This window comes from Bos javanicus, chromosome 10 (genome assembly GCF_032452875.1).
Source record: "Bos javanicus breed banteng chromosome 10, ARS-OSU_banteng_1.0, whole genome shotgun sequence".
NCBI classification, from domain to species: domain Eukaryota; kingdom Metazoa; phylum Chordata; class Mammalia; order Artiodactyla; family Bovidae; genus Bos; species Bos javanicus.
Genome location: NC_083877.1, coordinates 39,569,640 through 39,584,750, shown reverse-complemented (window position 1 = coordinate 39,584,750; position 15,111 = coordinate 39,569,640). Strand labels below are relative to the sequence as shown.

At 37.4% G+C, this 15,111-nt stretch overlaps 1 protein-coding gene across 1 annotated transcript in view; it reads left to right on the top strand.

Moving 5' to 3' along the window:
- The window catches only part of MDGA2 (MAM domain containing glycosylphosphatidylinositol anchor 2), a 913,329-nt gene that overhangs the window by 765,222 nt on the left and 132,996 nt on the right, over positions 1-15,111 (top strand). Inside the window, exon 9 of the mRNA XM_061430940.1 lies at positions 6,546-6,815. Coding sequence (XP_061286924.1) covers positions 6,546-6,815 — 270 coding nt within the window. The remainder of the gene's footprint in view (positions 1-6,545; positions 6,816-15,111) is intronic.

Below are 15,111 nucleotides of genomic sequence, written 5' to 3'. Positions count from 1 at the left end.
AAAGTGCTGCTCTCAATATGCCAGCAACTTTGGAAAACTCAGCAGTGGCCACAGTACTGGAAAAGGTCAGTTTTCATTCCAACCCCAAAGAAAGGCAATGCCAATGAATGCTCAAACTACTGCACAATTGCACTCATCTCACATGCTAGTAAAGTAATGCTCCAAATTTTCCAAGCCAGGCTTCAACAATACGTGAACCGTGAACTTCCAGATGTTCAAGCTGGTTTTACAAAAGGCAGAGGAAACAGATCAAATTGCCAAGATCTTCTGGATCATCAAAAAAGCAAGAGAGTTCCAGAATAATATCTATCTGCTTTATGGACGATGCCAAAAGACTTTGACTGTGTGGATCACAATAAGCTGTGGAAAATTCTGCAAGAGATGGGCATACCAGACCACCTGACCTGCCTCTTGAGAAACCTGTATGCAGGTCAGGAAGCAACAGTTAGAACTGGACGTGGAACAACAGACTGGTTCCAAATAGGAAAAGGAGTATGTCAAGGCTGTATATGTCACCTTGCTTATTTAACTTATATTCAGAGTACATCATGAGAAACACTGGGCTGGATGAAGCACAAGCTGGAATCAAGATTGCTGGGAGAAATATCAATAACCTCAGATATGCAGATGATACCACCCTATGGCAGAAAGTGAAGAGGAACTAAAAAGCCTCTTGATGAAGGTGAAAGAGGAGAGTGAAAAAGTTGGCTTAAAGCTCAACATTCAGAAACTAAGATAATGGCATCCAGTTCCATCACTTCATGGGAAATAGATGGGGAAACAGTGGAAACAGTGTCAAACTTTATTTTTGGGGGCTCCAAAATCACTGCAGATGGTGACCGCAGCCATAAAATTAAAAGACGCTTACTCCTTGGAAGGAAAGTTATGACCAACTTAGACAGCATATTAAAAAGCAGAGGCATTACTTTGCCAACAAACCTCCATCTAGTCAAGGCTATGGTTTTTCCAGTGGTCATGTATGGATGTGAGAGTAGGACTATAAATAAAGCTGAGCGCCAAAGAATTGATGCTTCTGAACTGTGGTGTTGGAGAAGACTCTTGAGAGTCCCTTGGACTGCAAGGAGATTCAATCAGTCCATCCTGAAGGTGATCAGTCCCAAGTGTTCATAGGACAGACTGATGCTGAAGCTGAAACTTCAATACTTTGGCCACTTGCTGCAAAGAACTGACTCATTTGAAAAGCCCCTTATGTTGAGAAGGCTTTGAACATGGGAGAGGAAGGGGATGGCAGAGGATGAGATGGTTGGATGGCATCACCAATCAATGGACGTGAGTTTGGGTAAACTCTGGGAGTTGGTGATAGACAGGGAGGCCTGGCATGCTGCAGTCCATGGGGTTGCAAAGAGTCAGACATGACAGTTACTGAACTGACCTGAACTGAACCAAAGTATAAATGGATGGGGAAAATATAATATGTAAATATCAACTGAATGAATGCCAAAGTCACTTTATATAAATAGAAGACAGAGTTTTAAATGGTAAAATATTAATAAAGATAAAAGGTTATATTTCACGATGATAAAAGCTTCAAATAATCAATAACAAAAAGCAGTTTTAAATTTGTATGTAGAATATTCATAAACTTGTATGTAGCATCATTTGTAAATTTGTATGTAGCATCATTTGTACTAGCATCAAATATGTAAAGCAAAAAGGAAACAGAGTTACAAGAAGAAAAATTTTTAAAGCTACATCCGTTTAGAAGTGTTTGACACTTCTAAGTTAATCCAAGCAGAATAAATGGGTGGGGAAAAGAAAACCCACAGAAAATGTAACAACTGTAAAGTGATATGGATAGAATTGTTATCAGACTTAACCCAATAGATTCTCATCACATCCCAAACAACAGACTACTCCTCCTTTGCAAGCACACACAGGACAATAATTAAAAATATACTTGACAATAAAACATTTTTAGCAAATTTCAGAAATTTGAAAACATACGAATTTTTTTCTCTTAATACGATTCATTTAAGCACAAAAACAGGGAGAAAATAAAACATAAGTATATGTTCGTGAAGGGGGGCTTCCCAGGTGGTGCTAGTGGTAAAGAACCCACCTGCCAATGCAGGAGACAAGGGAAACGGGTTCGATCTCTGGGTCTGAAAGATTCCCTGGAGGAGAAAATGGCAAACCACTCCAGTATTCTTGCCCAAAGACCCCCATGGACAGAGGAGCCTGGCTGGTTAGAGTCCACTGGGGTCACACAAAGTCAGACATGGCTGAGCAACTGAGCACACATATGTTTGAAAATAAAGAAGCACTTGCCTATCAATGCAAAGAAATAGAGGAAAACAATAGAATGGGAAAGACTAGAGATCTCTTCGAGAAAATTAGAGATACCAAGGAAACATTTCATGCAAAGATGGGCTCTATAAAGGACAGAAATGGCATGGACCTAACAGAAGCAGAAGATATTAAGACGAGCCAGCAAGAATACACACCAGAACTATACAAAAAAGATCTTCACCACCCAGATAATCACAATGATGTGATCACTCACCTAGAGCCAGACATCCTGGAATGTGAAGTCAAGTGGGCCTTAGGAAGCATCACTACGAATAAAGCTAGTGGAGATAATGGAATTCCAGTTGAGCTATTTCAAATTCTGAAAGACGATGCTGTGAAAGGGCTGCACTCAATACACCAGCAACTTTGGAAAACTCAGCAGTGGCCACAGGACTGGAAAAGGTCAGTTTTCATTCCAACCCCAAAGAAAGGCAATGCCAAGGAATGCTCAAACTACTGCACAATTGCACTCATCTCACACACTAGCAAAGTAATGCTTAAAATTCTTCAAGCCAGGCTTCAACAATACGTGAACCGTGAACTTACAGATATCCAAGTTGGTTTTAGAAAAGGCAGAGGAAACAGAGATCAAATTGCCAACATCTTCTGGATCATCAAAAAAGCGAGAGAGTTCCAGAAAAACATCTATTTCTGCTTTATTGACTATGCCAAAGCCTTTGACTGTGTGGATCACAATAAACTGTGGAAATTTCTGAAAAAGATGGGAATACTAGACCACCTGACCTGCCTCTTGAGAAACCTATATGCAGATCAGGAAGCAACGGTTAGAACAGGACATGGAACAACAGACTGGTTCCAAATAGGAAAAGGAGTATGTCAAGGCTGTATATTTTCACCCTGCTTATTTAACTTATATGCAGTGTATATCATGAGAAATGCTGGGCTGGATGAAGCACAAGCTGGAATCAAGATTGCCAGGAGAAATATTGATAACCTCATTTATGCAGTTGACACCACCCTTACGGCAGAAAGTGAAGAACTAAAGAGCCTCTTGATGAAAGTGAAAGAGGAGAATGAAAGAGTTGCCTTAAAGCTCAACATTCAGATAACTAAGATCATGGCATCCAGTCCCATCACTTCATGGGAAATAGATGGGGAAACAGTGGAAACAGTGGCTGATTTTATTTTGGGGGGCTCCAAAATCACTACAGATGGTGACTGCAGCCATGAAACTAAAAGATGCTTACTCCTTGGAAGGAAAGTTATGACCAACATAGACAGCATATTAAAAAGCACAGATACTACTTTGCCAACAAAGGTCCATCTAGTCAAGGCTATGGTTTTTCAGTGGTCATGTATGGATGTGAGAGTTGGACTATAAAGAAAGCTGAGCTCCGAAGAATTGATGCTTTTGAACTGTGGTGTTGGAGAAGACTCTTGAGATTCCCTTGGACTGCAAGGAGATACAACCAGTCCATCCTAAAGGAGATCAGTCCTGGGTGTTCATTGGAAGGACTGATCCTGAAGCTGAAACTGCAGTCCTTTGGCCACCTAATGCAAAGAGCCGACTCATTTGAAAAGACCCTGATGCTGGGAAAGATTGAGGGCAGGAGGAGAAGGGGATGACAGAGGATGAGATGGTTGGATGGCAACACCAACTTGATGGACATGGATTTGGGTGGACTCTGGGAGTTGGTGATAGACAGGGAGGCCTGGCGTGCTGCAGTTCATGGGGTCGCAAAAAGCTGGACATGAGTGAGCAACTGAACTGAACTGAACTGCCTATTAGGCATCTCTACTGTGTGACTAATACGTGCACAAATCTGACATGTCTATCAAGTTCCAAACTACCTTTCCTTTTTTCCCCGTCTTCATCTCATCCCCCTCATTGTCTAAGGCATCATTTATGGTCTCATGATACTGCTTTAGTTCAAGTCTTCTCTTTGAGTTTCTTCTCTTTGAGGTTCACGCTCCTCCTGTCTGCCACACTTTTTTTTCTAAAAGATTGGTTTACTCATATGAAGCTTTCATTTAAAACTTTTTAAAGGCCTTAAATACCAAGGATAAAATTCAAACTCTGTAACATGATGTTCAAGGATCCTTGACAATCTCTGCTTTTTTTTTAAATTTTTATTTCCTCCCAAAGTCTCATGCACCTTTTGTACACTAGTTATACTGTTATAACTTATACTTCCCTGAACACTCCCTGCTCCCTGTCTCCTCCCTACCTTTGTACCTACTTATCCTCTTACCTGGAATGTTCTCTCCTATTGTTTACCCACATGACAATTTCCTACATATCCTGATAGATACAGTCAAGTATTACATTCCTTGCCTGATTAGTCCTTATGGTGTTATTCACTTCTTCACTTTCTACCACAGAATATTTTTTCCTTCCAATTTTTAAATTGGCTATTTAAATCTTTATCTATTGTATTAAGGTGTAAACTACATGCAGGGAGGATTTTTTCTTGTTCATTTTTTCTGTTCTTAGCATTTATATAAGAAAGACTCAAAAGTTAAACTTATTAATAAAATTAAAATTGATGTGGTAGCTTAAACATATTTATTGAAAGAAGCAAGAAGGGTCAGTCAGTAGACTGGTTGTGAGAAAGGAGAGCAATGCTATAAAAAGTAGATGGAATAACACGTAAAGAATATCAAATGGCACATTTGGTGTGATAGTCCTAAAACCTTTTAGCATCTTCAAGGAAGGGTTTTCCGGGTAGAGCTGTCCAGCATTGATACTGTGCAACTCAGAAGGGTGTCATACACATCTAGGATGTGGTTGTGTTGCATGGAGCAGTCCTGACTGCAGAAAACCCTGATTGGTCATACCTGATTTCCTTGATTAAATGAATCATGTCATTAGATCCCAGAAAATAAGTATTATTTGCTATGACCATTGGGAGTCATCATTAAGTAAAGGCCTATATTTTGCCTAACCTAAATGATGGGAGAAGTGTGTCACACCTTTTGGAAATCTTCCCATCAAAAACAAAAAGATTAGGTACCTAATGTAGCAAGTTCTAATTGTACAGGAAAAAAATTCCCAATTAAGCCAAATAAATGAACCATTGCAGTGGGTTGAAATCCATATCCACTTGTAACATAATTTTCTGTTTGCTTAAGGCTTACACATGAATATTATAAATTGCTGTCACATTCTTTCTGACCAAATAATTTAGAAAATAAATTTATATACTTGTGTTACCCATATTGTTAAATACTTGGTATCCAGAATCCTAAGGACTGAGCTTCATATGGGATAATTAGAATTTGCTTACATGAACTAATGGCTTCATCTGCTGCAGAATTTCATGCTAGTGTGGATACTCTGTTTTTATACCTAGAACATCATTTGGTTGCTAACAGTATAAACCAGAGCTTCCCTGGTGACTCAGACAGTAGAGAATCTACTTGAAATGCAGGAGACCTGGGTTCAGTCACTGGGTCAGTAAGATCCCCTGGAGAAGGGAATCACAACCCACTCCAGTATTCTTTCCTGGAGAATTCCATGGAAAGAGGAGCCTGGTGGGCTATAGTCCATGGGGTTGCAAAGAGTCAGACATGACTGAGTGACTAAGCACAACACACTATAAACCAAACACACAGATCACAGTTTTTTCTGGGAAGCAGCTAGAAAGAAAAAAAAAAAAAAGCTCTTCTAGATTCACCTGAGGCTTCCCAGGTCTCTCAGTGGTAAAGAACCTGCCTGCCAGTGCAGAAGATACAGGAGAACTTGGTTCAATACCTGGGTCTGGAAGATCCCCTGAAGGGGGACATGGCAACCTGTTGCAGTATTCTTGCTGGGAAAATCCCGTGAACAGAGGATCCTGGAAGATGACAGTCCATGATGTCACAAAGAGTCAGACATGACTGAGAGACTAATCACAGACACACATACCTGCAAATGCTATTTTAAGGCGATTAATCCTATTCACTGCCCACTCTCAGGAATTATGTTTTCCTACCCAGGCTCTGGAGAAGGAAATGGCAACCCACTCCCATACTCTCGCCTGGAAAATCCCATGGACAGAGGAGCGTGATAGGCTACAGTCCATGGGGTTGCAAAGAGTCGGACACGACTAAGCGACTTCACTTTCACTTTCACCCAAGCCAAAATCTCCTAACCTAAATATGTTCTCCACCTACCTGATAATAGCCCTTTCCTTTGGCTAGATATATTCTTGAAAATAGCTTCTCACAGTAAGAGTAGCCACTGGCTTATTGCAGATCACCCGTTTTATCTGTTATAATATCTCTTTCTACAGATCCTCCTGCTGTGGAACCAGCATTTCTGGAAATCCGGCAAGGACAAGACCGAAGTGTCACTATGAGCTGCAGGGTCCTAAGAGCCTATCCAATACGGGTGCTGACCTATGAGTGGCGCTTGGGCAACAAATTATTGCGGACGGGTCAGTTTGACTCTCAAGAATACACAGAATACCCAGTGAAGAGTCTTTCCAATGAAAACTATGGGGTTTATAATTGTAGCATCATAAATGAAGCTGGAGCAGGGAGATGCAGCTTTCTTGTTACAGGTAAGGTGCTGAATATTTTGCTTTTTCTTTTTTTTTTTTACATCATAGGAGCTTAGGCTCTTGTCAGTGTAAGAATGAAAGCATTTTGCAAATCCATGGAGCATATTATGAACAGCTTGCCTGTTCTATTTAGAGTGTCTACTCATTTATTTTCAAGGCAAGTCATTTTAGTAGTTAAGATAGTTTATGTGCCTATAAAATAGGACAGAAGCTTATGTGAATTTGAATAGATTTGGTGATGAGGTTGGTTATTTTGAGTATCACAGTAATTAAGTGACAAATCTTAACCAGCTTTTTTTTTTTTAGATCAAATTGCAAATATTAACGCATATTTTTTCTGCAAGTCTAAAAGCTCTTGCAATCCATTATCTGGGCTGGTTTTAAGAGTGCTTTCTTTTTCTTGTTTATTTATTAACTCAGTGTGTGGTGAATGTACATTTTGTCATTGGCTTACAATAGGATCACAGATATTCAAAGGGAAATCAATATAGTTGTATTTGGTATATAATGAATTGAGAAAATTACCACTTTTGATGTCATTATATTTTACTGTATTTAAAGAGATAGTAAATCTGTGTTAAATTATATATATTTATTTAAATTATTTTTGTAATCTAAATCTCTTATTTTTGAGCTAGGGTTTAGGCATATCTTAAAAGAATATACTCCTTTTCATTATTATTTTGTCCTAGATAAAGTTTGTTGTAACAGTTATAGTGTTTATGCTACTAAAAGAAGAAACTGGATATTATATGTTATCTATAAAGCAATCACAAAAATTATGATTAAAATGTTTCAAACTTAATTAAATCTTGTTCATTGGTAATATAAATTCTTATTAATAAGTTCTTACTCATAAGAGAATTCTCTAATATGGATTGCCTTGGGACATTTAACTTCCTGAAATAGGATATTAGGTATTAATAGGTAAAATATAATTGACTAACCAAAGAATATGAAGACATCCTCTCCACTGGATCTTACCACCTCTTGGTTTTGCAATCTCTTTTATTAACATTCAGTTGAACTTAAGGCTTTTCTACTATAATTCTTCAAGTGAACTGTTAAAATTAAAAAATCCCTAGGACTGATACTTACATGATGATCTAATTTTTATCCCTAGGGATATTTAAAAGGGTAAGAGAATGTAATGTATTACTCTAGGGGTAATTTAAATGGCATGATATACTTTCATTCCTTATATATATATATATATATATATATATATATATCCAAAGAAATAAGACTCTTTCAAAAGCAATTATTTTTCACATATTAGTACAAATGGAGTACTTTACTTTCTTTCATTATCCCTCCAAAATAAAAATACCCCATAAAATTAACTAAACTCCTTTCTCCAATTCTTTCAGCTTTATACACATTCTGCTTTTCTTTGGTGACACTGTTTTCTAACTTGGACTATATTAGATTATGCTCCTCTGTGAGATTTTCATTTGTTCTTTATTATATGATCCAAATCCTATTTCTTGAGCTAGAAGACAAGCTGAGACTGGAAGAAACACTAGCTCCATTCTCCCATCCCAGATTCATGGGGTGCAGTAAGTAGATTTCAATAGCTGCAGAAAGGGATAAACCTGTTGTGGATTGCCCCATGGAGAGAGAGAAAATAACCCCAGGCATTAATTTATTTCCAGTGTGCGTTTTTCAGTCTTCGGGTCAGCTTCATTTTTTTTTCAAGATCTCCACATAAAATCTAACAAAGTTTTGAAGAAGAGAAAAGGAAATTATTGAATCCCAAATACAGTATAATTCCAGAAAATATATAAAGAAATTAATGTATCCATAGAATCAGACATCTGGAAGAAACTTTGAAAGGCCTTTTACTTTTTCTATTAAAACATAGCATAATTAGTAATACTATGAATTAGTATATAATATAGAATTAGTACCAATTCCCCACAATTCAAAACTCTTTGAAGCTATGCAGAAGAGAACTAGGAAATATAATATATGCGAGGCTGCATATATTCATTATGCATGTGTTCTTTACCCAAAAAACTGATCATTGAAGACAATTCTCTTTCCTTCCTTGAGGCCCAAATTAAGAAACATTTAAAATGTCATCGTTAAAACTGTTTTACCAAATTTAAGAACACACTTCCACTTGCTTGCCGTGAATATCATGTAGTCACCTGAAAGTGGATTTGGTCTGACTGTACATCAAAATGTATAAAGCTGAACACAAAGGCAATGGCAGCCGCATGTCTATATTTATTTTAGCTCCTGGGAAAGCTCAAAAGTCCAGGCCTGTTGTCTTCATATATATCATGAGTATGTGATATGTGTCAGTGTTCAGTGGTAGGAGAGGAGGGTTTTGTTTACTGAGAAGTCAGGCAGGGTGTGAGAATATTTCCCTAGAATGGAAAACAAGAAAGTAAGCAAAGGTATTTTAGGAACAATGACCAGCCTAGCTTGTAATCCACCATCTATGTAAGGAAATATTAACTATAATATTACAAAGTACTGTGTAGTTCATGTATTTTATTTTCTAGTATTGTTATAGTGAAGTTAAGCCTGGTGTTTATTTGTTTGTTTCTGTGGTTTAAGCCTTTGTGATCTATAGCAATAATGCAAACACCATTTTATCATATTTTTCTATTAAAGAATTTTTACAAGTTCTAAAAATAAATGTGGAATTTTAATTTATTAGAATAAATCCACTTTTTATGTGAAATTCTAAGTATATATGTATAAATACATAGACATAAGTATTTTTATATTAATAAATAGTTCTGTACTATTCAGCATGTCACTCCACTGGAGCATGGATTTCACTTTCTCACGGGTCCAAATGCTCCAAGTTAACATTTGGAAAAAATGTTTTTAAATACTCCAAAATATGTAAGCACATTCATTATATTATAGATATGAGTAAATGACATGCTAGGTTAGATCCTGGCACACAGCTTGATCCAGAAAAGAAAACCAGGAAATCTGGGATGATGAAACAGATGGCCAAGATGAATGATTAGATGGAAGGACTCTTACTGAATATCATTTCTTTATTAGGAAAAAATGAGGATAAAAGGATAGTTCAAGGTGAAAATATGCAGTGGCCTGAATAGTGTCCCGTGTGTGTGCTCAGTTGCTTCAATTGTATCAGACTCTTTGCGACCAATGGACTGTAGCCCACCTGGCTCCTCCATCTGTGGGATTCTCCAGGCAAGAATACTACAGTGGGTTACCATGCCTTCCTCCATGGGATCTTCCTGACCCAGGAATTGAACCCATGTCTCTTATGTCTCCTGGATTGCCAGGCGGGTTCTTTACCACTAGTGCCAGCTAGGAAGCCCAAATAGTGTCCCTCAAGAAGGTAAATCTATGTCCTAGTCCCTAAAACCTGTGAATATCATTTTACATGGTAATACATGATTAATTTAAGGATTTTGACACAAGCAGCTTTTCCTGGATGGTTGATGTTGGCCTTAAATGCAATAATGTGTACCTTATACGTAAGGCAGAGGGAATTTTGAGAGAGGAGAAGGCAATGTGAGTACAGAGGCAGGGATGCAGTTAAACCAGTGTTTTGATAAACTCATTTCTTTAAAATGTTTCAAGTTAAATAGAACTGCTTTGCCAGATATCCTCAACTCTGATACCCTACGCAGGCTAAACCCCTGCACAATAGGCATAGCAACTTCTCACCGCTCAGAAAAGTTATAAACAGTGGTTGCTTTTACCTCCTAAAGAGCTAACTGAAACAAGGCTATAACTGCTAAAGCCTGGGAGGAAAAGCACCTTGGGAAGTTGCATCGCCCCCTGCATCTGTCACTGATGTTGGTTTAAGCTATACATTGGTAAAGACCCCTAAGGGATGCTTCAAGATTGAAATGTTATGCCCATTATATAATAAAGTGAAGATAAGAGGTCTGCAGCAGCTTGATTACACAGGATAACAGATGAGAGAGAATCTGTTGGGAGATTCTGTTGAAATGCCCAGGTTTAATGAAGATGCACTTTGACTTCCTTGAATATGAAAAAATAGGCTATCTGAATTAAAATGCATAGCAACCCACTCCAGTATTCTTGCCTGGGACATCCCATGAATAAAGGAGACTGAGAGGCTAGAGTTCATGGGTTTGCAAAGAGTCGGACATAACTTAGTAACTAAACAATAATGACAACAACTGATTTATAAAATTTTAAATTACTTATGTCTTTTAAATTATTTAGTGATTGAGATGGTAGTTCTAAACTATCCCATAAGCATAATTTTTTCCTTTAACAAATTTGTTTCTGACAATATGTATCTATTGAAATTTTATGGATGTTAGTAAATTAAGACTTAAAAGCAGATTGGACAAGGATATGAATCGAATTTTTCTGTTTACTTCTTTTAATTAGTTACTTGAATAAAATGTGGAAGCTTTCATGTGACAGTATATATATGGGTACTTATTAAACTATATTTTAAGTCAGTTAAAGTAAAAGCAGAATAACATGGTTGTCAATTATAGCCCAGGAGCAAAAACAGAATGTCTTTATAACTTCCAGAGGGTATATATACACAGTTACATATGCTGAAACTTGTGAATCATTTAAGATTGCATCAGTGAAAACAGTTTTAAATTCTATTAAATGAAAAATACTAAAACAGTGGTATATTTTTCAACAGGTAACATTAGGTATACTATTAAAAATTTTTATTGCATAACTACAAATTATAATTCAGCATGAAACAACCATTATTTTCCCTTTGCTACTGATTTTCTTTGCAATCTGACAAATATTTAAGTTATTTACTATGTACCTACTGACTGTCAGGTACTAGATTATACCAGAAGTAAAACAATAAATATCCTCTTCTCAAAATCTTTCCCCTAGCATGTATATTTCTGAGTCTTGTCATTTTTGTATTTGCACAGTACTCTGCAGCCACCATTTTCTTTTTAACCCTATTGCTCCTGTTAGCCTTATATTCTCTTATCTAAGATATTATGTCCTCTATATATATTTTAACTGCTAGCTGAATTTTTAATCTTTATCTCTTTCAATCTATTTTCTATACTACTGGGCTTTATTTTTCCAGAAAATAGATCTTATTCTTAGTGATAAATGTTTGTGGCTTATAGGTGAAATGCAAACTCATTTTCATGGATCTTTAAACCATTCATTAATATCCTAAAAAAAGCTTATCATTTCTCCTTCAATGCTATCAATTACTTTAAACTCCAGTCAAACTAGATTCTGCTGCCATCTCTTAAGTTACATAATTTCAGGACTCTGTCCCTTTGTTCACATGATACTCTATTCTAAAATACTAGCTCTTTGTGTATTCCTCTACTAGAGTTGTGATGACTTTTGTTTGTACCTTTACAAGGATTATATTGACCTTTGCTCTTCAGCCAAATACAGAAATGTAGGCTGTAATAATATATTATTTTACAATTTACAAATAAATTATATATGTTAATATTTATTGAGTATCTGAAAGTATCTGTAAAACTCAGAGTATGGCATCACCAACCGAATGGACATGAACTTGAGCAAACTCCAGGAGATAGTAAAGGACAGAGGAGGCTGGTGTGCCGCAGTCCTTGAGGTCACAAAGAGTCAGACTTAGGGACTGAACAATGAAACCATGATTTAAACAGAATAGAAAATTATTTCATTCAGGTTAAAACCTTGAAGTATTATTTCAAAAATTAATGTAGTAGCTCTGTCCCACGAAGTCCTCAGGGGTCCAGGTTTCTTCCATCTTTCTACTTGACCATCATCCGTAGATGGCACATCTCATAGCTTTAACAGCTACTTAAGTAGCTACATCTTCTACTAGCATCTTCTAGCATGTAGAATATGCTTCTACATCTCAGCATATTCCTTCTTTTTTTTCCCCCCTCTTTTTAATGATGCTACCCAGTAGTGTTTTTTTATTATTATTATTATATTTATCTTTTCTGCTTACATCTCATTGTTCAGTTGCTCAGTCATGTCTGACTCTTTGTGACCCATTGACTGTAGCCCACGAGGCTCCTCTGTGCATGGGATTCTCCAAGCAAGAATACTGGAATGGATTGCCATTTTCTTCTCCACTGCATCTCATTCAGTTCAGTTAAGTTCAGTAGCTCAGTCGTGTCTGACTCTTTGCGACCCATGAACCGCAGCACGCTGGGCCTCTCTGTCCATCACCAACTCCCGGAGTCCACCCAAAGCCATGTCCATCGAGTTGGTGATGCCATCCGACCATCTCATCCTCTGTCGTCCCCTTATCCTCCTGCCCTCAATCTTTACCAGCATCAGGGTCTTTTCCAATGAGTCAGCTCTTTGCATCAGGTGGCCAAAGGATTGGAGTTTCAGCTTCAACATCAGTCCTTCCAATGAACACCCAGGACTGATCTCCTTTAGGATGGACTGGTTGGATCTCCTTACAGTCCAAGGGACTCTCAAGAGTCTTCTCCAACACCACAGTTCAAAAGCATCAATTCTTTGGCGCTTAGCTTTATTTATAGTCCAACTCTCACATCTATACATGACCACTGGAAAAACTATAGCCTTGACTAGACGGATCTTTGTTGGCAAAGTAATTTCTCTGCTTTTTAATATGCTGTCTAGGTTGGTCAGAAAAATAAAGTCAGCCACTGTTTCCACTGTTTCCCCATCTATTTGCCATGAAGTGATGGGACTGGATGCCATGATCTTAGTTTTCTGAATGTTGAGCTTTAAGCCAACCTTTTCACTTTCCTCTTTCACTTTCATCAAGAGGCTCTTTAATTCTTCTTCACTCATTGGAGGCAACTTAATCATAGTATGATAACTGCTATAAAAACTGTGGGTATAGATTTTATTCTAGGAAGATTAGGTAACACACACACATATACCTGAGATATATATATATATTTTTTTTTTAATTTGCCTTTATTGAAACTATTTCATGAAATAAAATTGAGCTTGACAAGGAAACTTTAGGATCTCTGGTTTTATTTCTGTAATACTTAACACCATCATTGATCATCAGAATCATCTCTCAGGGGCATGGTCATTCAGGTTTAGAATATTTTTTTTAATCGGTTTAATACAGATTCTTGAGAGTTTTTAAGCTCTGGGAGATGGTGAAGGACAGAGAGGTCTGGCGTGCTGCAGTCCACAGGGTCACAAAGAGTTGGGCATGACTAAGCAAGTGGACAACAGAGTTTTTACTGGTAAACAATGTAATTGAGGATACCGTGTTAGTTACTTATTACAGTTCAACCAATTAGTACAAACTTAACATCTTTAAACAGCATACATTTATATCTCAAAATTTCTGTGGGTCAGGAGAACAGGCATGACTTAGCTAGATCCTGTCTTCGGGATCTCAGAAGACTGCAATGAGAATGTTTGTGAAATTTTCTTATCTGGAGGCTCAACTCATGTAAGAAGTTGAATCACTTCCAGACTTATTAAGGTTAGTAAAAGATTTAACGTTCTAAAGGTTGCATGGTAGAAGAACGTAGGATTTTGCTGGTTGTTGAGTGAAGACCACTCTTATGTATTAGAAGATTTCTGCAGGTCCTAGAGGTCACCTGTAATTCTTTGTCATGTGGACTTTTCCAGCATGGCTACTTCACTTATCAAAGTGTGAAGAATCTCTAGCTCTAGTCTGTTAGGATGGAGTCTTAAATGTGTTCCTACATGCTCAGTCATGTAGAGCACAGCTCTTTGCGACCCTATGGACTGTAACCTGCCAGGTTTCTCTGTCCATGGGATTTTCCAGATAAGAATACAGTAGTGGGTTGTCAGTTCCTCCTCTAGGGGATCTTCCTGACCTAGGGGTCCAGGGATCAAACCCACTTCTCCTGTATCTCTTGCATTGGCAGGTGAACTCTTTACCACTAAACCACCTGGGGAGCCCCAGAATCTTATATAACATAACCTAATTACCAAAGGAACATCCCATCAAAATTATTTGCCACACTCAAAAGGAGGGAATTATATACAAAGATAGGAAAAGCAGAAGTAGAAATCACTGGAGTCCCCTTAGGTTCAGTCTGTCACACAACTTTTCCAGCTACTAGGAATACTCTAAACACAACCTATGTATCAAACTGCTTTATCTATGGCAATATTTAAAGAAATCTCTCATAGTTTATTCCCTTGTCAATAGATGTGAAAAATAGGGTTTTACCAACAAAAATTTGCTTGTGACTGTTGCTTTCACCTCTAATTTGGAAGTACATATAGTGGGATTGTTCATCCTCTAATTTTCAATTGATATATTACAATATTCAGATTGACATTTTGGGATTACTCTTTTCTCCATATTCAGCACCAGCAGATCAGACAAATAAAAAATTAA